The following is a 24,060-nucleotide window of genomic DNA, read 5'->3' as shown; positions in this document are numbered from 1 at the left end:
AATTAATTCATGCAGAGAAACATATCAGTGACGTTTGTATCGGGTGCCTCAGGGAAGTTTGATAACAAAGGGCTGATAAAATGTCTAATTTGCAAATATCTGAAGAAATGAGTGTTGGGTAAGTTAAACTTTGCAGACAGTTGTTCAAGTGATGCAAAGCAGTTGTCTATAAAAAGATCTTTAAAGTGCCTGATGCTGTTTCTATACCAGTCTTGAAATGTTGGATCATATATAGAAGACTAGAAGAGGTGATTATGTAGAATAGGACTTGAAAGAGAGAAGCCATAGAGACCACTATACTTTCTGAACTGAGCCCACACTCTCAGAGTGTGCCAGATAACAGGATTAGCAATTGGTTTAGGCGTAAGGAAAGGGAGTGTGGATCCAAGAAGTGCAGAAATAGAGAAATTCTTAATAGAGTTCAGCTCCATTGCTACTCATATTGGGTAGTCAGATTGGTTGTGGAGATGAAACCAAAAGATGAGATAGTGTATGTTAGCTGCCCAGTAATATAAGCGGAAATTGGGCAGAGCCATGCCCCTAACACTTTTAGATTTTTGAAGATGGACGTTATTCAGTCAAGGACTCTTGCCCTTCCATAACTAGAATGATATGACTGAGTCTAGCGAGTCAAAGAAGACTTTAGGAATGAAAATTGGTGTGGTTTGAAAAAAGTATAAGAATTTAGGAAGGATGTTCATTTTGATAACGTTAATTCAGCTCATCAGGGATATGGACAGGGGTAACTACTGTGCTAGGGTCTGTTTTGTATGATTTAACAAATTTTTCTCCAAAAAGACGCTTATAATTCCTTGTTACTGTGACGCCAAGGTAAGTAAATTGGTTATCCACTACCTTAAAAGGGAGATTATGGAACTCTTGACGCTTGTGCTTCTCCATTTATTGGAAAAAATTCGCTCTTGTGTAAATTAAGTTTATATCCTGAAAACAAGTTAAATTTGTTAAGGAGTGAGAACATGGGGGGTAAGGAAATGATCGGGTTTGATATAAAAAGTAAAAGGTCATCAGCATAAAGGGAGACTTTGTACTCAACTCACTCCCTCCAAATCCCCGTCAGATCCGCACAGCTGCGGAACATAATCGCCAGTGACTCTATGGCCAGATCGAAAAGTAAGGGGCACACTTGGCGGGTTCCACGTTTGAGATTGAAAGGTTGGGATTGCTGAGTGTTGGTCAAAACAGAGGCAAAGGGACACGAATATAACAGTTTAATCCATGTGATGAAACTTGGTCCAAAATCAAATTTTTCTAAAAGAACAAAGAGCTAATTCCATTCCACACAGTCGAACGCTTTCTCTGCGTCTAAGGAGATAACACATTCAGGAATCCCAACTGAAGGTGAGTTTAAGATATTTAAAAGATGGCGTATGTCAAAAAAAGGGGAGACGGTTTTTGACAAAACCGGTTTGGTCTTCAGAAATAATAGAGGGTAGGTTGTTCTCCAATCTATAGGCCAGAACTTTACCTAAGATTTTGACATCAACATTTAAGAGAAAGATAGGCCTGTATGAGGAGCACTCTGTTGGATCTTTGCCTCTCTTCGCCAGAAGAATGAAGCATGCCTCATTAAATAATGCTGGCAGTTTACCTTGTTTAAATGGATCAGATAAACCAAGGTTCGTTGAGGTGACAGCAGTGACAAAAATGACTTTAAAGAATTTTACAGGGAACCCACTGGGGTCCTGGAGATTTACCAGTCTGCAGTGATGCGATGGCTGAGGATATTTCCTCTAATGATATTAGCTCATTCAGTCTCATTTTGAGATCAAGAGAGAGCGTAGGGATATTTAAGCTATTTAAAAAATCCTCAACCAAAATGTTATTATTTGGGGATTCAGAGGTGTAAAGTCAGGAGTAAAAGTTCCTGAATGTGTCGTTGATTTCAGAGTGATTCGAGGTGATGCTTCCATTTTCCATTTGAATTTTTGTGATGTGCTGTTTGGCTTTGAAGCCCCTTAATTGGTTGGCTAAAAATTTACCAGATTTATCACCATGAATATAGAACCGGCGCTTACTCTTGAAGATTTGACGTTCAATTGGATGAGTGGAACTAAGGTCAAATTTAGTTTGGAGTGCCACTCATTTTTTGTACAGCTCCGGATTTTTAATTTGAGCATATTGTTGCTTTATTTCTTTAATTTGATTGGCCAGGCCGAGTCGTTCTTTATGGTTCTTTCTTTTCATATTTGTAGTTTCAAATTATTTGATCCCTGAGATATACTTTCAAAGTGTCCCAAACAACCAGGCTTGAGGTTTCAGGTGACATATCGGTATTAAGGAAAAGGATTATCTGGTCCTCCATAAATTTTACAAAGTCATTATTTGACAGTAAGGTCAAATTAAAATGCCAATGCTTATTTATTTGAGGAAGGCAGGGAAGAATTATAGACAGGACAACTGGAGCATGGTCTGATACCACAATACTCTGATAAACACAGGAACGGACCTATGGAATTAGCTGATTATCAATTAGAAAGTACTCAATTCTAGAAAAGATGTGATGGGCGTGTGAGAAAAAAGGGTATTCTCTTTTATTTGGGTGGAGAAAGCGCCATACATTAGAGATGCCGTAGTTGGAGAGGAAGGACTGAATTAATAAGGCAGATTTGCTTAGTACTCTGGCAATAGGAGATGATGGACCCAGCACTGGATCTAACCAACAGTTAAAGTCTCTGCCTAGTATGAGAGAGTAGGGACTCAAGTCAGGCAGTGCAGGAAAAAGAAACGTTCAAAAAAAGTCCACATTATCCGAGTTAGGTAGCATATATAATAGCCAACACTACCAGTGTGTTATATAATTTCCCCGAGACAGTGACAAACAGCCATTTGTATCTGATATTTTGTTGTGGATCTCAAAGGGAACGTTTTGATTTATGAGAATTGAGGGCCCCCCCCCCCCCCCCCCCCGGCTTTACTTTGGTTTTGTCTTCACTAAGGAGGACATAAATAATCTTCCGGAAATAGTAGGGGACCGAGGGTCTAGTGAGATGGAGAAATTGAAGGGATTAAAGGCAGATAAATGCCCTGGGCCAGATGGTCTGCATCCCAGAGTGCTTAAGGAAGTAGCCCAAGAAATAGTGGATGCATTAGTGATAATTTTTCAAAACTCCTTAGATTCTGGATTAGTTCCTGAGGATTGGAGGGTTGCTAATGTAACCCCACTTTTTCAAAAAGGAGGGAGAGAGAAGCCGGGGAATTATAGACTGGTTAGTCTGACATCGGTGTTGGGGAAATGCTAGAGTCAGTTATCAAAGATGTGATAACAGCACATTTGGAAAGAGGTGAAATCATCGGACAAAGTCAGCATAGATTTGTGAAAAGAAAATCATGTCTGACGAATCTTATAGAATTTTTTGAAGATGTAACTAGTAGAGTGGATAGGGGAGAGCCAGTGGATGTGGTATATCTAGATTTTCAAAAGGCTTTTGACAAGGTCCCATACAGGAGATTAGTGTGCAGACTTAAAGCACACGGTATTGGGGTTATGGTATTGATGTGGATAGAGAATTGGTTGGCAGACAGGAAGCAAAGAGTGGGAGTAAACGGGACCTTTTCAGAATGGCAGGCAGTGACTAGTGGGGTACTGCAAGGCTCAGTGCTGGGACCCCAGTTGTTTACAATATATTAATGATTTAGACGAGAGAATTAAATGTAGCATCTCCAAGTTTGCGGATGACACGAAGCTGGGCGGCGGTGTTAGCTGTGAGGAGGATACTAAGAGGATGCAGGGTAACTTGGATAGGTTAGGTGAGTGGGCAAATTCATGGCAGATGCAATTTAATGTGGATAAATGTGAGGTTATCCACTTTGGTTGCAAGAACAGGAAAACAAGATTATTATCTGAACGGTGGCCGATTAGGAAAAGGGGAGATGCAACGAGACCTGGGTGTCATTGTACACCAGTCATTGAAGGTGGGCATGCAGGTACAGCAGGCGGTGAAAAAGGCAAATGGTATGTTGGCATTCATAGCAAAAGGATTTGAGTACAGGAGCAAGGAGGTTCTACTGCAGTTGTACAAGGCCTTGGTGAGACTGCACCTAGAATATTGTGTGCAGTTTTGGTCCCCTAATCTGAGGAAAGACATTCTTGCTATAGAGGGAGTACAGAGAAGGTTCATCAGATTGATTCCTGGGGTGGCAGGACTTTCATATGAAGAAAGACTGGATCAACTAGGCTTATATTGTCTGGAATTTAGAAGATTGAAGGGGGATCTTATTGAAACGTATAAAATTCTAAAGGGATTGGACAGGCTAGATGCAGGAAGATTGTTTCCGATGTTGGGGAAGTCCAGAATGAGGGGTCACAGTTTAAGGATAAAGGGGAAGCCTTTTAGGACTGAGATGAGGAAAAACCTCTTCACACAGAGAGTGGTGAATCTGTGGAATTCTCTGCCACGGGAAACAGTTGAGGCCAGTTCATTGGCTATATTTAAGAGGAAGTTAGATATGGCCTTTGTGGCTAAAGGGATCAGGGGTATGGAGAGAAAGCAGGTACAGGGTTCTGAGTTGGATGATCAGCCATGATCATACTGAATGGCAGTGCAGGCTCAAAGGGCCGAATGGCCTACTCCTGCACCTATTTTCTATGTTTCTATGTTTAGCCATCGTGACATAAGACAGGAATTATCAGAACAGCGAATGTGTGTTTCTTTTAGAAATGCAATTGCTGCGTTAAACTGTTTGAGATGTGAGAACACCTTCCTTCTTTTAACAGGATGATTCAGCCCCTTGACATTCCAGCTCACAAAATTTAATGAACTCACCATTCTCCTTTAAAAAAGATACAGGTTGATAGGCATAAGCGGTGTCACGTTTTCAGGTATCAGCTCTAAGGCAGAAGTGTAATACAAAGAGAAACAGGGCAGGGGTAAATCCTGTATAACATGGACTTCTAAGGGTTCTTAAAACAAAACCGGCATTGGAGCACCCTCCCCCCCACCACCCCCACCCCCAACCCACAACAAGACAGCTGCCAGAAAACATAGCAGCAAACTCTTAAGAACAATAATCATCCAACTGTACAACTTCCTGTCACACTTAACATCTTCAAATCCATTATTGTTACTTAAAGGAAACAGTAAGCATTCAACACTCCTAAACTGACTTAGTGAGAGATAAAACAATTCCCCCAAGGTCTATTAGACATGGTTCTAAAAATTGAACCATAAAACAGAAATATAAACTGATATTTGAAAAAAAACAGACCTTACCCAGTGCTCTTCCTGCAAAAGGTTGTAGAGTTCACTGAATTGGAGGTAAAAGGAAATACGAGAGAGAGAGAGAGCAGACTGAATGAGTAATATTCCACCTATCATGGTAGTCAGTACCTAACACGACCAAGTCAGACCAGTCCTCACCGTCCAAGAACTGCAAACGTTACCTGGCAGAGGGTATGGGGAAAATATTTTATGAAGAATCTAGTGTAGTGGGGAGGCTATCGATGTATTTCTGTGCTTCATCTACCAAGCATAGCCACTTTTTGTCATCGCTGGGAAGTGTAAAGTGGAGCCATGCAGGGTATAGAAGGGAAGGCCTGAATCCTCGGTTGTGTAGCTCCATCATTACTCCTCTGTACTCTGCTTGCAGGCTCAAAACTTTGGGATAATAGTCCTCCACAACCTGAATCTGCTGGCCATGGTATTCTAACTTCCCTCTCCGCCGGGCCTCCCTAACCAGGAGATCTTTAATCTGGTAGCGGTAAAGTCGAAGAATAACCAAGCGTGGTTTCTGTCCTGGGGCTGGTTTAGCTGCTGGTGAATGGTGGGCTCTATCAATCTCCAGTGGGAATGGGAACATCTCCTTCCCAAAGATCTCACAAAGCAGACTGGACAAAATTCAGTAGGACACCTGCCTTCAATAGATTCAGGCAGGTCCAGGATACGTAGGTTCTGCCGTCTGCTCCACTTCTCAAAGTTAGTAACTTTAGCCATTAGCTTGGTATTATTTTCACGTAAGCTGGAGCAGATGTTTTCCAGCTCATTGATGCACTGGGTCAGGTCGTCCATAGCGAGCTCGAGAGAGAATAAACGATGGCCATGGTCCTCCACTTTGCACTGGATTTGATCAAGTTTCATTTCCAGCAGGCTGAAAGAAGATTTAAATTAGGCCACAAATGCCACGTGGTGTTGGTCTAGTAGCGTGGAGAGAGCCTCTACTGTCAGGCCAGCCGCCGAATCATCTTTTTTTCCTGGATTTAGTACTCTTTGAGGTCACCGTGGAGTGAGTAAAGTCGCAAGCAGGGGGAAGGGAAAAAAAAGTGCAACAGTTTGGTATGAGAAAAGGGGGAAGGAGGAGTGTGAAAATAGGAAGTAGGACGGAGCGCACGTTCTCTGTGACTACTCCATTTGGCTGCCAGCCGGAAGACCAATTCCGGATTAATTTAATTTCCACAACTGGCTCTGTAGAATTTGAACTTACATCTCAGGATTGTATGTCCAGGTTTCTGGGTTACTTACTGGTCTGGTAACTTAGCCACTGCCATAACCAGAAGTATAGTTAAGGGTGGGGGGGAGGTACCAGCAATGTAGGATTTTCAAGGTGCATTTGATATAGTGCTTCGAGAGGCAATTATGTGAAATTTGATCATGTGCAAATAAAAATATAAGATGCAGGTGGTTAGCTGAATGGTTGTTTATTGAGTAAAAAAGGGCATGGGAATAATGGGTCATTTTTAGTTGACAGGCTGTAATTAGTGAGGTCCCATGATAGCAGTGTTTGGGCCTCAGAAATTTGAGGTCTGTATCAGAAAACAAAACTTGAACATAAAATATCCAGGTCAGCAAATGAAATGGATATTATGAAATGAAATGAAATATTATGCAAGTTGATCATAAAGATGGGATACTTTATATATAGTTAGATATTAGTCTTCCAAAATGCCTGTATTCTATACATAAATTTAAAAGGTAATGTGCTGGTATCATAGAAGTTAAGAAAAGCAAGTTGTATGTTTGCATTTTATAGCTAAAGGATTTGAATTTTCAAAGTAAAGGTTATACTTTTCTGTAGGGACTTGGTATGACCACTTCTGGAGTATCACCTACAGTTTTCTGTACATTTAAATACATGCTTGTTCCTTGAAATCAAACCTTCACTGGAATAATGCTTTGTGGAGAGGGGGCGGTGAAGTATATTTTAGAAACGGAGGGTTTTAGGAATGTAGAGTATGAGGAAAAGTTTCAAAGGAGAGATAATTTCATTGAAATGTAGAAACTTCGTGACCAAATTGGAGCTGGATGAAGTAATTCCACCCCCCCCCCCCCCCCAAGCTGGGGAAGTCTAGGACTATGGATCTCAGAACATGAGAGTGATATTTAGGGCTGAGCTGAGCCATCCGTCAAAGAAGTTTAAAGTAAAGTACCTTGAAACAACTTAGACAGTGTAAAACAGTTGTAAAAAATGTGATTGAAACTTCTCCTGTTCCCTTGCAGCCTTTCTTCTCCATTCAAATGAATGCAATTTTGGTGTTAAATATCAGAATGTGGCAGTAGTATTTGCGCAGTTTGTAACTGTATATTGAATATGCAGAAGTTATGTTTGAACACGAGTTGGATGACATGGGCATGCATAACTATGTCTGATACCGCAACCATCCATGGGAATACATCACAGGAGAAATACAGAGGCTTAGCACACCACAATTCATCTACCAGGCTTTGTAGTGTAGAGTTCTTCAGAGAATCACTGTTTAAGCAAGCTTTGTTAATGCAAAGAAGACATCACCTTATTAAGTCTCAAAAACCAGCTCATGAACATGGGTCATACTCTCACAGTTGAAGTCCAATCACACTTGCTTTCAGCTTTCTAGTCTCAGGATTATTCTGGCCTACATCTGTTGATATGTGCCATATACAGAACTACAGTGTGTTGATATCTATGGTGCTAGGCAAGCTGATGATGGTGTCAGTCCTCAAGCCCAAGCTTCATCTCTTTTCTCCATCAGCAGATAGACCATAGATTTACTGACATTGTAGGCTTCCCCAAAGTCTTGTAGACTGCACATGTCCTTTTTGGACATGCTTGGAAATTAACTATAACCAGACCCTGGCAATGGCCTTAGATAGTCTCTGTGGCAACACAGCTTGGAATCTGCCAGCTTCTTGTGGTTCACTTCTGTAAACCCTAGAGCATATTGTGGACTTTGGGAATCATCTGGGAAGTTGGCATTTTTGTCCAGTGGATGGAAGAGTGTTTCTACTGTTATGTAACCGTGCCTTAAAGGGGTGATTGATGAGAGATCAGGTGACACCTGCTATTTCTGGAACAGCAACAGGTGGAAGTTCATCAATGCCATGTTTAAATGGTGGACTAATTTTGCATTTTTGAGGATTTTAAACAGCATCAGAGAGATGTACAATGGTGTTTTAATGTTTGAAAAACTGGCATAGGTTAACTTCTAGGCTCGTGTCTTCAGCTGAACAAAAAATTAATGCAATAATTGGAAAGCAATCTTAAAGTTAAAAACTCAAGTCCTATGAAGTTGCTCCTATTTGTAATTTTGCTTTCTAGTGCATAAATTAGTTGGTATTTGCTATTTTATTTATACGGAGCTTATGTTAATGTTACGGAACTGGAAGTTGTTTTTGGGGTATCATATTTTTTTGTAGAGCTAGCTGCTTTTTTGGGTAGCCATCTAGTTTTGGGTTGTGAGGGTGGGGTGGATTCTCCAGTTCCAACACTTTTTATTGTTTTTTTTTTGTTTTTTCCTTGTTATTCAGGACATGTTTGTGTCCTGATCTTATTGATTTATGTTTATATTTTTGCTCCCAGACTGTTATTGCAATGTTTGATTTTATATATGCCTACTACCTTTTACGTATTAACAATTGATAATGGTTAATACATTGAAATTTGTGAGCTGGAATGTAAAGGGATTGAATCATCCTGTTAAAAGAAGGAAGGTCTTCTCCCATGTTAAGCAACTTAAAGCTGATATTGCTTTTCTTCAAGAAACTCATATTCGTAGTTTTGATAATTCTCGGCTTATGTCAAAGTAGGTGGGTCAGCATTTTCATTCATCCTTCCTGGCCAAAGCTAGGGGGGGTTTCCATTCTTATTAACTCAAATATTCCTTTTGAACTCCATAGTAAGTTATCTGATACAAATGACCGTTTTATTATCGTTTCTGGTAAATTATATAATACTAAAGTTGTAGTGGCTAAACTGTATGCTCCCAACTCTGACGATGTTAACTTTTTTGAACGTTTTTTTTCCTCATTACCAGATCTGAATTTATATTCTTTTCTATTGGGTGGCGACTTTAACTGCTGGTTAGACCCAAATTTGGATCGATCGTCCCCTGTTACTAGATCACCTACTAAATCTGCTTTAGCTATTCACTCTTTTCTTTCTAACTATGGTATCTCTGATATATGGCGTTTCCTTCATCCTACTGAGAGAGGTTATTCCTTTTTTTCACATGTTCACCATACCTTTACTAGAATTGACTTATTTTTTAATTGATAATCAACTTATTTCATTTGTCCATTCTTGTGACTATCAGAGTATACTGATCTCCAATCATGCCCCAGTTACTTTGTCTCTAAATTTTCCTGGTCTCCCTCAGAGGAATAAATATTGGCGTTTTAACCCAACTTTGTTATTGGATGATGATGTTCTAAAATTTAATAAGGATCAGATAACTTTTTTTTAAACACTAATACGTCATCTGAAATTTAATCCCAGATTGTCTGGGATGCTATGAAAGCATATTTGAGGGGTCAAATAATTTCATATACAGCGAATCTTAACAGAAAGCCCCGTATAGAGCGATTAGACTTAATTAATCAGATTAAAGAATTAGATCAATTATATGCTCAGACTAAAAACCCCAAATTATATAAGAAGCGTGTAGAACTTCAAACTAAATTTGACCTTCTCTCTACTCAACCAGTTGAACGTCAACTCCTTGAAAGTAAGAGTCACTTTTATATTCATGGTGACAAATCTGGTAAATTTCCAGTTATTCAGTTGAGACGTTCTAAAGCTAAACAACATATTACAAAGATCCGGAAGGAGAGCGGGGATATTACATTGAATCACTCAGAAATTAATAATGGTGTTTTAATGTTTGAAAAACTGGCATAGGTTAACTTCTAAGCTAGTGTCTTCAGCTGAACAAAAAATTAATGCTATAATTGGAAGGCAATCTTAAAGTTAAGATCTCAAGTCCACTTTTTATTGTTACAGTAAATTAGCAAAGAGTTATTTTGGGCAGAAAAGTAGACTTGTTTGGAACATGGGCTTTCTGTGCTACAGACTGGAAGATTCAAAGGCTTATATCCAGAGAGCCGGGGAGCAAAACTCATGACTGGTGCTTGTTACAATTATGCATTTTTTTTATATTCCTCTTCCCATACCTCTTTTAAAAGTGCACAAATATTATCTTTAATAAAGAATGCTCGATATATAGAATTTGTATATAAAATAAAACAATTTTGTGAATTAACAGAAACTTCTAGTTACTTTCCCCGAGAAATTGAACACAATGCGTGTAGTCCAAATTTAGCTCAGGACTAACAGTTCTGGGAAAAAATTATCAAATTTATGAAGGATTGTGTGCATTGACAGCTTACACATGGTTTCTAAATGCCTTGATCTCTCACTCCCAACTGGAAACAGTTTAGCTTCCTTTTTAAATAGTTATATAGTTAAATAGTTATAGTTATTTTAAATAGCTTCCTAGTTATATACACCTTGCTGTTGACACTTGGTGCACAGACTGGTGGTGTTTCCCATCCTGTATGAAAAATCAAAAAAGTTTTTTGACAAGTCTATTCTGACTGAAATCAAATTAAAAGAGGACTCTTTTCCTCTTTTAATTTGAAAGTCACTACATTTCTAATAAGTAAATATGTATTGAAAGAGCCATGGTTCCTTGACCTAAAAATCATTGTTAAAGCTCTCCAGAGTTCCCTCCAAGACTAAATATTGTCTGCTCAATGAAGAAAATAAAACTGCTTGCATTGCTCTGTATGTTGTGTAATTATTGGGCTGCATATTGAAAAAAATGGTTTGCTTCAATCTATTCTAATGATTTTGTGAATACAATCTAATATCTTAGTCATTCCATTGGCTCATCCAGTGCTAATATAACTGTGGTTCACACTGGTATCGAGATCTTTGTTTCAACATCTTTCACTACTTTTTTCTGTGGAACACTGATACTTCATGTATTCTGTTCTATGTCTTCATGCATGACATTCTACCTATCAAAATGGAGTTTTGTTATTCTTTTCCACTCTCCTGTTGCATCTGAATATTATGTTCTAGTGCTGTTTCACAAGTTTTAATACCACCTTTGTTCTGATTGTATCCCTGTCATCATTGCCCAAATCATAAAAATAATAAACAAAAATGGGGTGGTGAGAAGAGGAGAGCTGCAAGGTATCTTTTTGTCAAATTATTTCCTTCTCACTAAACATTAACATGTTGTGCCAAGTGAGTATTACCTGAACTTCAAGGCTCAATGATGTTGTCTCCTGATGGGGCCCACAACTGTTGATTGGAGGATTTGAGCCAAATGCTAGTTCTCCATGTCAAATTCCAACTGAAACTACAAACTTTCACTCTCTAAAGTTGAGCTAAGTTTTTTTTTGCTGAATATTCACTGAATATCTAACAAAATACTTGATTGAATTTTGTTCCTGGCAGCAAATAATAGTTCCTGACAGCTGCTCACAAACTACTCAGTGTGTTTTTCTCTTTCAATATTTTTATTATTATTTTCTACACAGAAGAATACAGGGTACAAGAAGATATATATTATAAGTCAAAAAAGGATAAAATATTACCAAGTACATTATACAGGTAGTCCCCGAGTTACCGAACGTTACGAAGTTACAGACAACTCGTACTTACGAACCGAGGAAGGGGAACACCGTCCGCCATTTTAAGCCGTTGCTGTTGACACTGTGTTGTAACTTTGTATTTGGCTTTAAATTTTCTTAGTAAGAGTGTGATTCCCCCCCCCCCCACCCTGTTCTGGTCGGCTGGTGGTGCAGTGAGATCAGCACCAGGCTGGAGAACAGAGGTTTCTGAGTTCACTGCTCTCATACCAGGTTGATGTCAATCCAATGACTCCTGTACCATCCGTGCCGGGTTGATATCGAGCTCGCAACTCAACCTCATAAAAAAAAACACTGCCACCTCCAGTTTAAATTCCCACACGGAATATTGTGGATGATCAAATACCCAAACCAGTACAGTGGTCATTAGAACCCAGCAGACCTTGGGAGCCAGCAGAGGACGGGACCCGACAACCGCAGTGTTTCTGTTCCATTGACGGGAAGCGATCACGATTGAAAATAAAGTGGAAATAATAAAACGTTTGGAAAGAGGTGAAACACCATTGGTCATTAGAAAAGTGTTAGGCTGCAGTCGGTCAACGGTCCGAACAATTTTAAAGGATAACAGATAAAGTGAGAATAATGGAATATGTGAAAAGGCCTGCCCCGAAAAAAGCTACAATTATTACTAAGCAATGCAGTGGTTTAATTATTGGAATACATACGTTTCTGAAGTGTTTTATATGCATAGAAAGGTAAAATATATACTATATACTAAGACAAATGTTTGACTGATGCTAAATAATACCGGATGTACTTGTACAAAGCCAACTTAAATACGGACTCAGGAATGGAACTGGTATGTAACCCAGGGACTGCCTGTATTTGAATCACACTTGCAATCTCATTACCCTATATTCACGTAAATTCAATTAAATCGTAATATTGAAATGTGATAATTTTATTATACAAAAAAAACTAAGCCCACTACCAAGACTGAAGCTGTTTGGTAAAGAAAGAAAAAAGGAAAAAAATCCTTATCATATAGTGAAATATGTTATTAGCCAATCTGTACTTTAAGAGCAAATCAAGGATTTTGAAAACAGTTCAAAAATAGTCCCCACAACATTTGAAAGTCTTGGCTAGATTCAGAAATTGAACAACGGATCTTCTCTAAATTTAAGCATGACATAACATCATGTAACCATTGAGCATGTGTAGGCAGAACGATATCCTTTCATTTAAGCAAGAGCACCCTCCTAGCTATAAGAGAAATAAAAGCCAAAATGTGCAAAGCAGATGTCTCCAAAATAATATATTTTCCTCCAACAATACCCAACAAGACAGTCAAAAGGTTAGGCTTAAAATTTACTTAGAAAAGTGCTGGGCAAGTTTGGAATACTTCCTTCCAGTATTTTTCAAGGCTCGGTATGTCCAAAACATATGAATTAGTGAAGCTTCTCCATTGTTACATCTATCACAATAAGGAGATATATCCGAATAAAAACAAGATAGCTTATCCTTGTGAGCCCTGTGGACCACTTTAAATTGTAGGAGGGAGTGGCGGGCACATAATGATGAAGTGTTAACCAATTTAAAAATTCCATTCCAAGTTTCCTTAGAAATTGAAATCAGTAAGTCTTGTTCCCAAACATTTTTAATTTTGTCTAAAGGTGCATTTCTCATTCCCAGCAACATGCCATAAATATTGGATGTGAACCATTAAATTGAAAAGGTTTCAAATTAGAAATTATATCTAATAAGTTCTTATCGAGACTTTTAGAAAATATATATAATTGAGATCGCAGAAAGCCTCTAATTTGTAGATATTGAAAAAAGTGGGTTTTTAGTAAGCTATATTTAGCTGGCAATTGCTCAAACAAAAAGAGACTTCCTCCAACAAACAGATCCTGAAAGCATTTAATACCCAATCTATCCCATTCTTTAAAAACTGGATCGGTCATAGAAGGTTCAACAAAAAAATTAGAAAAAATGGAACTTGAAAGAGAAAATCTCAATAAACCAAAGTATTTTCTAAATTGTACCCAGATCTTCAAAGTATGTTTAACTACCAAATTGTCAGTTAGTTTACTTAAAAATAAAGGAAGTGAGGATCCAAGAAGAGAAATAATAGAAAATTTATTAACAGAATTAGCTTCTAAAGAAACCCATTCCGGACGGTTAATACAGTATGACCAAACGTAAGATTTCACATATTGGCTGCCCAGTAATAAAACCTAAAATTTGGTAAAGCTAAACCTCCATTCTTTATAGCTTTTTGAAGATGAACTTTATTTAGTCAAGAATGTTTGTTTTTCCATATATAAGATGATAGAATAGAATCAAGAGAATCAAAAAAGGATTTAGGAATAAAAACAGGTAAGGCCTGAAAAAGGTATATAAATTTAGGTAAGGTATTCATTCTAATGGAATTAATTCGGCCAATCAACAGTAACGAGAGGGGCGACTAGTTTGATAGTGCACTTTTTACATAATTCAGTAGGGTAAGAAAATTTTCTTTAAGAAAGTGTTTATTATTCTTAGTAATTGTTACACCCAAATAGATAAATTGCAATTTTAGAAGAAAGGTTAGTATTAATTGATACTAAATTATTCAAAGAAAAAAGTTCACTCTTACATAAATTCAGTTTATATCCTGAAACCTGGCTGAAACAGGAGAGTAAAGAAAGTGTAGGAGATAACAAATTCTCGACATTAGAAATAAAAAACAATAGGTCATCAGCATAGAGCAAAACTTTGCGGGGTAGTACCTCTCCTTAAAATACCAGTGATATCACTGGATTCTCAAAAAGCTCAGTGTGTTTTGAACAAAAAGTTCCTTCTTGAACCTTGTGTTATTTCCATCATGGAACAGAACAGTAGAGCACCAGAATAGGCCTTTCAGTCCACAGTGTTTTCATCCTTTTTCCCACGTTCATGCACCTGTCTAAGAATCTCTTGAATTCCCCAGTTGTATTTGCCTTTACCCCACCCCAGTCAGTGCATTCCAGACACCCCCAGTTCTCTGTGTGTGGGGAAAAAACTTGTCCCGTATATGTGGTTTGGAGCCATGTGCACCTCAGTGACTTGAAGAACTGCGTTGGCAGGAGTCAGGGCTTTATGCTTTACCTCTTGGCAGGGTCACCCATGCCAAACAGGTCAAAGGGCAGAGGCCAAACTAAGTGTGCTTCACCAGTCCTCCAGGTTTGGGCGTTCAACTCCAGGCTAACAAATTATTACAAAAACAGCAATGAAGATTCCTTCTATATCTGTATGCGATGGTATTCCAGTGTCTCCTCACAGAACTTGTACGACTGACAGTAGTGAAAACCGAGTGACTGACATGATGAAGGAAGCTCTGAACACCGCCAGAGTTGGAGGACTTTCTTTGCTAGCCTAAATGCCAGAAGCATAATGGCAGTAAGTAGGTTATAGTGCCAGTGACCTTGGTTCAGTTCCTGCCACAGCCTGTAAGGGGTTGTACATTCTCCCTGTGACCATGTAGGTATCCTCAGGATGATCCGGCTTCCTTCCACAGGATGGCGCGGCTCAAAGGGCCGGAAAGGCCTCAATAAGTGAATAAAATACTGCTTATTAAAGTTAGCAATAAATGTGGGAAATATAAATTCAGTGTAAATGTTGCACAGAAAGCCAATTTTGAAAAATGTCTTCTAATGCAATTTAAACGAAACTGAGTTTTTAGAATCTAAAGATCTTTTTATCTCTTCTGAGGAAATGACTTTCACGTGCGATGTTTGTTGTAGGGCCAAAGGGTTGAGTCATTCAATTGGAATTAGCATCCTATTGGACTATTAAAAGCTCTCTTAAATGGGACAGTCATGACTTTTACAGTGGTCATTGTGCAGGATAGATTAGTAGGTAACCCAAGTTTACCCAATAAGGTATTTTTTTCAGATATTAGTGTATGTGATGTCATTAGGGCAAATTGTTAACCCACTTTATTCGAAAGAGCAGGATAGAGCTAACATCATTTTCTGGTTCTCTAACTGATAGTAGCTTATATTTTCAGAAATTACCCTGTAATCATATTTAATAGACTGTAATTGTTCTTGCTAGAGCAAAATCCAGACTAATGTGAACTAAATTACCCTCATCTGCTCTCCATGGAATGGAAATGAGTGTTGAAGTAACCCTTACTGTATGAAAAAAATCAAAGCTTATTGAAATAGTCGCAATTAAAGGGCAGATTGGTATTAGATTTCCACTCTCCTCTTCCCCCCCCCTCCCCCACTATTGTTTGTATGATAACCTGGCTCTTGTGTTAGATTTGTGTAAAGTGTTATGTTACCAGTAGGCATGCTTAGGTGTAAGGGGTAATTAACTTGCCATGTAATTACCACATTAACTAGTCATGTAATTAAATCTTCCATATTTGAGAAGATTACTCATTTCCATTTTCACCCATAATAAATCTGACATACCTTATTCCTTTGTCACTTTTAAACTTGACGTTGCAAGTTTAAAAATTATCACATTACTTTGGTGACATAAAACTTGTGAAATTATATTACATGATACAGAAATTGCAACTATTTCGAAAAACTTAAAGCAATCAAATTTAATCTATTGAATTCATATGGGAGTATAATTTTAGAATTATCCCTTTTTGTAAAATTAATTACCCAAGTTTTAACTGTACAGGCTTGGTTTATTCTAATAATTCATGCTGTATAAATGTGAGTGATTGAGTTGGAAGTAATGATATGATTTCCAAAAAAAGCTGCTTCAGTATCACTTAAAACAAGATTTATTGCTGGTTTATTGCAATCAGACTTCAAAATGCTCAGTATAAAACATTCTGTACCTTAAAAATATTGTATGTGGTATGTTATTTCTATATGTGTTAACCATATCTCTTGTATCACAGTTTTATAATGGAATACTTGTTTATCAATATATCACAACTGAAACTGTAGCCCACAATTATCATGTAGTGGGACTGTTGAATAATCAATAAATTACTCAATATTACTTTTTTGTCTGCAGTTTTTCTCATTTTGCTGAATTCTTGAATATCCAGAATAAAGCATTTCTTAAACCAAAGCCTTCAAAAGCTTGTGTAGTTCACAGTGGAACTGTCCTTTTTTTTAATGCTTTGAATTTAGTTACTTGCTTTTACCTCACAAGGTTATAGCCATATATGGCCCTGACAGATAATTAAGAGGATTGTATGACTAATATGATGGGTGTGTGGTTCCCAACAGTCAAGCCCTGCACATTTCCAGTCCCATTTTCCTAATTATAAAGATGTCAAACTTTGCTCCACTCTTGCTTGACTATACCCACCCCTTTCATCATGACTGATCCAATTTTCTTCTCAGCCCCAATCTCCTGCCTTCTCACTGGATCCCTTCCTGCCCTGACCAATCAAGAACCTATCAACCTCTACCTTAAATATACATAAAGATGTCATCCACAGATGCCTGTGGCAAAAAAAATTGCACAGATTCACTGCTCTCTGGCTAAAGAAATTCCTCCTCATTTCAATTCCAAAAGGACGCTTTTCTATTCTGAGGCTGTGTCCCCTGGTCTAAGACTTTCCCACCATAGGAAATATCCACTCTATCAAGGCAGTTCACCTTTCAATCAAGTGACCCATCATTCTTCTGAATTCCAGAGAATACAGGTCCAGAACCATCAAAATCTCTTCATATGACTGGCTATTCAATATTGATATTATTTTCATAAACCTCATTTGAATACTTTCCAGTTTCAGCACATCCTTTCTAAGATATGGGGCCCAGAATTGCTCACGATGCTTCATGCGTCCTCACCATTTCTTTGTAAAGTCTCAACATTACATCCTTGCTTTTATATTTGAGGCCTCTTGAAATCAATGCTAACATTACATTTGCCTTCATCACCACAGACTCAGCTGGAAATTAACTTTTAGGAAATCATGTACAAGGACTCCCAAGTCCTTTCACGCTCAGGTTTTTGTTGTATTCTCTCTCCATTTAGAAATAGTCAACCTTTTCATTTCTTCTACCAGAGTGCAAGACCATACACTTCCCAACACTGTATTTCATCTGCCACTTCTTTGCCGATTCTCCTAATCCATCTAAGTCCTTCTTTAGCTTCTCTACTTCCTCAAGATTACCTCTCCTCCACCTACCTTCATATCATCTTCAACCTTCCCAACAAAGCCATCCATTCCATCATCTAAATCATTGACATATAATGTAAAAAGAATTGGTCCCAATACAGATGCCTGTGGAACACCAGTAATCACTGTCAGCCAGCCAGAAAAGGCTCCCTTTATTCCCACTCTTTGCCTCCTGCCAAACAGTCCCTGCTTTATCTATGTTTGAATCTTCCCGGTAATACCATAGGCTCTTAGCTTGTTAATAGCAGCCTCAAGTATGGCACCTTGTCAAATGCCTTTACACATCAACCAAAATTAAAGTACATAGAAACCGATTCTCTTTGTTTATCCTGGGTGTTATTTCTTCAAAGAATTCCAATAGATTTGTCAGGCAAGATTTTCCCTTGAGTAAATCATGCTGACTCTGGCCTATTTTATCACATACCTCCAAGTACCCTGAGACCTCATCCGTGATAATTGACTCCATCATCTTCTCAGCCACTGAGACTAGACTCACTGGCATATAGTTTCCTTTCTTCTGCCTCTCTCCCTTCTTGAAGAGTGCAGTGACATTTACAATCGTGTCTTCCGAAACCATTCCGCAATCTAATGATTCTTGAAAGATCATTGCTAATACCTCCACGATATCTTCAGCCACTTCTTTCAGAACTCTGTGGTGTACACCATCTGGTCCAAGTGACTTAACTACCTTCAGACATTTTGTTTTCTTAAGAACCTTCTCTATAATTATGATAACTTCACACACTTCATGATCCCTGACGCCTGGAACTTCAACTTCAGTCTTCCTCCGTGATGACCAATGCAAAATACTTAGTCAGTTCATCCGCCATTTTGTTGTCCCCCATTAATATCTCTCCAGCATTGTTTTCCAGCAGTCCAATATCCACTCTTGCCTCTTTTTTACCCTTTATGTATCTGAAGAAACTTTTGGTATCCTCTTTAATATTATTGGCTAGCTTACTTTCGTATTCCATCTTTGCCTTTTTAATTAAAGTTGCGTTCTGTTGATTTTTAAATGCTTCCACATCCTCTAACTTCCCACTGATTTTTGCTCTATTATACACCCTCTTTTTGGCTTTTGTATTGACTTTGACTTCTCTTGTTATCCACAGTTGTGTAATCTTTTCTTTAAAATACTACTTCTTTAGTATGTATATATCTTATGCCTTCCAGAAATTCCAGCCATTGCTGCTCTGCTGTCATCCCTGCCAGTATTCTTTTCCAATCAATTCTAGCCAACCCCTCTCTCTAATGCCTCTAATTCCCTTTACTCCTCTGTAATACTGATGCACCTGACTTTAACTCCTCTTCAAATTTCAGGGTGGATTTGATCATATTATGACCACTTGCCCTAAGGGTTCTTTTACTTTAAGGTCTCTAATCAATTCCGGCTCATTGCACAACACCCAATCCAGAATACCTGGTAGGTGATCCTCGGAGGTGCTCTAAAAAGCCACCTTATAGGAACTCTGAATTCCCCCCTCCTGTAATCCAGCACCAACCTGATTTTCCCAATCTACCTGCATATTGAAATCCCCCATGACTATAGTAACATTGCTCTTTTAGCATGCATTTTCTATCTCCCATTGTAATTTGTAGGCCACATCCTTACCACTGTTTGGGGGGGTCTGTATACAATTCCTATCAGGGTCTTTTAACCCTTGTAGTTCCTTGGCTCTATCCACAATTTTCTAATTATTTGATTCCAGTTCTTAGCAACAGAGCAACACCGACCCCTCTGTCTTCCTGCCTGTCCTTTCTATCCAGTGTGTATCCTTGGACATTAAGCTCTGAGCTATAATCTTCTTTCAGCCATGATTCAGTAGTGCCTACGTCATACCTGCCAATCTGCAACTGTGCTACAAGTTCATCTACCTTATTCCATATGCTGTGCTCATTCAAATATAACACCTTCAGATTTCTCAATTTTGTCTTTTATGTTGCACCTCATCCCATTGACTACAATTTTGCCCTATCTACATCCTCTCCTTGGTACACATTGTCTCTTTTTGTAAATCAGCTGCCTCATCTTCAGCACTATTAACCACTTTTCCCACAATACTTCTTGCATACGCAGCTCAGGACACTAGCCGCACCAGTGCTCAACCTTTTGATTCCTAACTTTGTCTGAGGTCTTACCAACATCTGTCTCCACAACCTCTTCAGTACCTGTTCTGGCACTCTGGTTCCCATCACCCTGCAACTCTAGTTTAATCTCCAGCTTGCAGAATAACAAACCTTCCGGCTAGGAAATTAGTGCCCCTCCAGTACATGTGTAAGCCGTCAACCACTACGACTTTCCTCTCATTGGGTCCCCCACCTCCCTCACCCTGACAGTATCGGAAGTGATATACCTGTTGACAATATTGATGATATCATTGACGTTGATGATGTGACCCAGTAAGTTGCCATCTCTGAATGAATGTTCACTCGTGCTTTCAAACTCCTGAATTATTGTTACTGTTTCCTAATTGCAGGGTTATTTCTCCATCTTTCCTGCTGCTCAATTTTTTAAAATTTCATTTGTAGCACCTTTTCATAAAATGTCAGTATTTTATTTTCTTAAAGGCTTTATTTTTTAGAGACTATCAAGAATTACAGTGGTCCACTTGATTCCCACTAATAGCAGAACAGAAGCAATAAATCCAAGACACGATGGTTTGTGACTTAGAGAGGACATTGGAGGTAGTGGCCTGAAATCCACAATTACTTCTATTCATGAAGTTAGAGATCCTGGAGCTTGGAGATGCTACTGATGTAGATGAAATTACTTATTAAGCTGCAATTTGTCAAGTGTCTAGACTGCAACAGAAGTGCCAAAGTTGTGAATATGAACTTCAATAGCAGAGGTCTAACTGAGCAATAGGTGCTGCCCTGCATCACATCAAACAGCATGAATGCTATTATAGTCATTGTTGATGAGTGTTTCAGTTAGCACACAGGGCAAATTTATGTCCCTCAGGGTTCTCAAAGCCCTCTTCCTCCATATTACGCTTAAATTTCCATTCAATGGCCTGAATTATGTCACATAGCTGCTCAGGAAGAGGGAGTTGAATCTTGCCAGAGATAGTTATTACCATACACTTATTCCATGAATGTCAGCTGTTGTTTTTCAGCCTAAGTCCTAATATTGATGAGGTGAGCTGATTCATTATTGCTGGAGTTTGAATGGATGGAGTCACTTTGAAGTCGTATATGACCAATAGATGGAAATGAGTTCATTAATTGAAATAATCGAAGATGGTTTATTTGGCAATGTTACTCTGAACTCCTACGGTATTTTGTTGTCTTGAAGCATAAGAGCTTCTTATGGCCACAATCATTTTCGTATGAGTAGGTTTAATTCTAATTATCTATGCTTTAGCTGGGCTTGTTCGTTCAGATGATGTCTTGTATTTTAGAGAGTTAGTTATTCTCCTTTGATATTCAGCTGTTATTGGATATCTATATCTGGATCATGATCTTGATGAAGTATTGAGCTGGGGATAAATGCATTACATATTTTCCTTCCACTTGGTTGTCTTGTCTCCTGTGGCCTCTCTGTTCTTGTTTTAATCCATAAAGCCTTGTCTTATAATTTCTATATAATCACCTTTTGTCCACATCCCCTTTACTCTTCAGCCTTTCTTTGTCTCTCGTTAAAAACTCTTTCTCAGTTTACTTGTGTCTGGACTTTGAACCATTTCATAATTTCACTTCTTTGTTTTGCATGTTTTATATGCTGAACCAAACCTATTGTCCACCTTGAATATATAGAGGATTCCGGTTAATTGGGACACATCAGGACCAGTGCATTTTGGCTCAGTTAAGTAGCTTCCCCAATTAGCCCAAGTAATATAATAGTTATAAAGGTATAAAAAGGCAAACTACCATTTAACTGAGTAACTGGTCCTGTTGAATTTCCTGTCATTGGTGATACCACCTCCTCCTCCCATAAAACGTTAATGAAAGATGACTCAATAAGAGTAATGCATTTGAGTATCTAGTGTTAGTGTTTACAGTCTCTCTCCTATTGGAGCTAGACATTGTCTGGCATCTTTGGAATGAATTATCTCACACTTAGCTCATACCTGATGTCATCTAGGCTGTTGTTGCCTGCAGCCATGGACTGCTGAGGTGCTGCAAATGGAACTGAACGTTGTGCTCTTAGATACCACAGTTGCCTCAAGTTAATAGTTGGTTCTATAATACCAGCAATTTGGTGGATCTCAAAATATTAGAGATAATAATTGTGAGAAGTTAGATACAAAGGTTAAATTAAAATTCATGTTCATGGTCTTCATCTCAGTTGGACAAATAAATCAGAATTAAAATGAATGCTTACTCTGAGGAAGGATATTTTGTTTCTTTCCAACATTAGTGTACTTTGGTTTGGAGACTTTTGTATCTTGCCTCAATATTGTGTTGTTATCCAGTTCCTGCTAGATTTGCAGAAACACTGATAAATTGTACTATCAATTTTTGGTGGACAAATAGGTCTATATCTAAAAATAGCCCCCTTTTATATTTTGTGCTGTTGATGACTCTCCCACACTTACTTTAAATAAATCTCAGTGGTGTTCCTCCATACTGCTGTAGAACTGAGATGCATTTTTGATACTAGTATTGGCATTTTCCAGGTAACATGCAAAATATTTTACCCAAGACTTCTATTCGATCTCAGGAAATGGCTGAAGATTCTGAAAGAAAAAGAAGCAATCCTAAGGTACTTGTGAAGCTCTGATTTTTGGCCTTAAATATATGCAAAAAAAGTTTCTTTTTTTCATTCATGGAATGTGTCATTGGCTGAGCTGATATGTATTACACTATTTTAGATAGAAATTAGCGTTTGATCTGCTCTTAATGCCAGAGAGCATAAAGGTGGCAAATTTCCTTCCTTTGAAGCATAATACTGAACCCATATGAGTTTTTTTTTTGAATCCCAAGAATTTCATGGTCACTGTTATTATTACTGTCCTTTGATTCCAGATTTTAAATACTTAGTTAAAATTTTAATCCCTCATTTAGATCATTATGCAGGCTTCTGGATACTATTTCTCAATTTAACCACGAGGCTATCATTGTTTAATATTTGTTGACAGTTTTGTTTCTATCTCTGATAAACAAATCATTTGGGATCACTTTAAATGAGTTAATCAGATTTCACTCAGACTGTAGTTGCCTCAAAAAATCACGTTGAATACTGATGCATTTTTTTTAATTGAGTTTTCAAATGATTACAGAAAGAAGAAAAAAAATTATAAACCCTTCCCCCCCTCCCTTTAACCCCTTTCCCCTATAACATATCCTTATAGAAAGAAAGAAGAAGAAAGAAAGAATGCCTGGATATCAGAAGATCCCCACATGCTCCAAGGAGTTCATAATAACTTTAGTATATATATTTATTTCTTTCCCCAAATAATCAATTATTTTATCTTCGGAGCACCTATATATTTAATCCTGTCTTTTGTAAATAAGGGCACCAAATTTTCAGAAATGTTGCATATTTATCTCTTAAATTATAAGTAATTTTTTCATGTGGAATACAGCTGGAAATTTTGTTCTTCCAACGATCTATACTTAAGTATGAATCCAATTTCCAAGTAACTGCAATAGCCTTTTTGGCTATCGCCAATGCAATTTTTATGAATTTTTTCTGATATTTATTCAATTTGGGTTTTGGTTTTATCCCTTCAATATCACCTAATAAAAATAATGTTGGGTTATGTGGAAGTTGTGTTCCAATAATTTGTTCCAGTAAAACTCTTAAATTTGTCCAAAAAGGTTGAATTTTAGAACAATACCAAGTAGAATGTAAAAAAGTACCAATTTCTTGATTACATCGGAAACATTGATCAGAAAAATTTGGGTTTAATTTATTTATTTTTTGTGGTGTAATGTATAATTGATGTAAAAAATTATATTGCACTAATCTTAACTGGACATTTGTTGTATTTGTCATACTATCAAGACATAGTCTTGACCAACTTGTTTCTTCAATTTTAATATTCAAGTCAATTTCCCATTTTTGTCTTGACTTATGAATTCCTTGTTTAATTGCCTGTTTTTGAATCAAACTATACATGCAAGAAATAATTTTTTTAATTTTTCCTTTTTGAATTAAAGTTTCTATTTCATTAGATTTCG

At 37.9% G+C, this 24,060-nt stretch overlaps 1 protein-coding gene across 5 annotated transcripts in view; it reads left to right on the top strand.

Moving 5' to 3' along the window:
- Positions 1 to 24,060, top strand: part of zmym2 (zinc finger, MYM-type 2) — a 154,386-nt gene that overhangs the window by 33,841 nt on the left and 96,485 nt on the right. For all 5 annotated transcript variants that reach the window (XM_059964236.1, XM_059964237.1, XM_059964235.1 and 2 more), the window contains exon 3: positions 22,554 to 22,639. In XM_059964236.1, coding sequence (XP_059820219.1) covers positions 22,554 to 22,639 — 86 coding nt within the window. The remainder of the gene's footprint in view (positions 1 to 22,553; positions 22,640 to 24,060) is intronic.

Source organism: Hypanus sabinus, chromosome 3, assembly GCF_030144855.1.
Source record: "Hypanus sabinus isolate sHypSab1 chromosome 3, sHypSab1.hap1, whole genome shotgun sequence".
NCBI lineage: Eukaryota > Metazoa > Chordata > Chondrichthyes > Myliobatiformes > Dasyatidae > Hypanus > Hypanus sabinus.
Note: the sequence above shows the minus strand (reverse complement) of the source record. Positions and strands in the feature narration are given on the sequence as shown.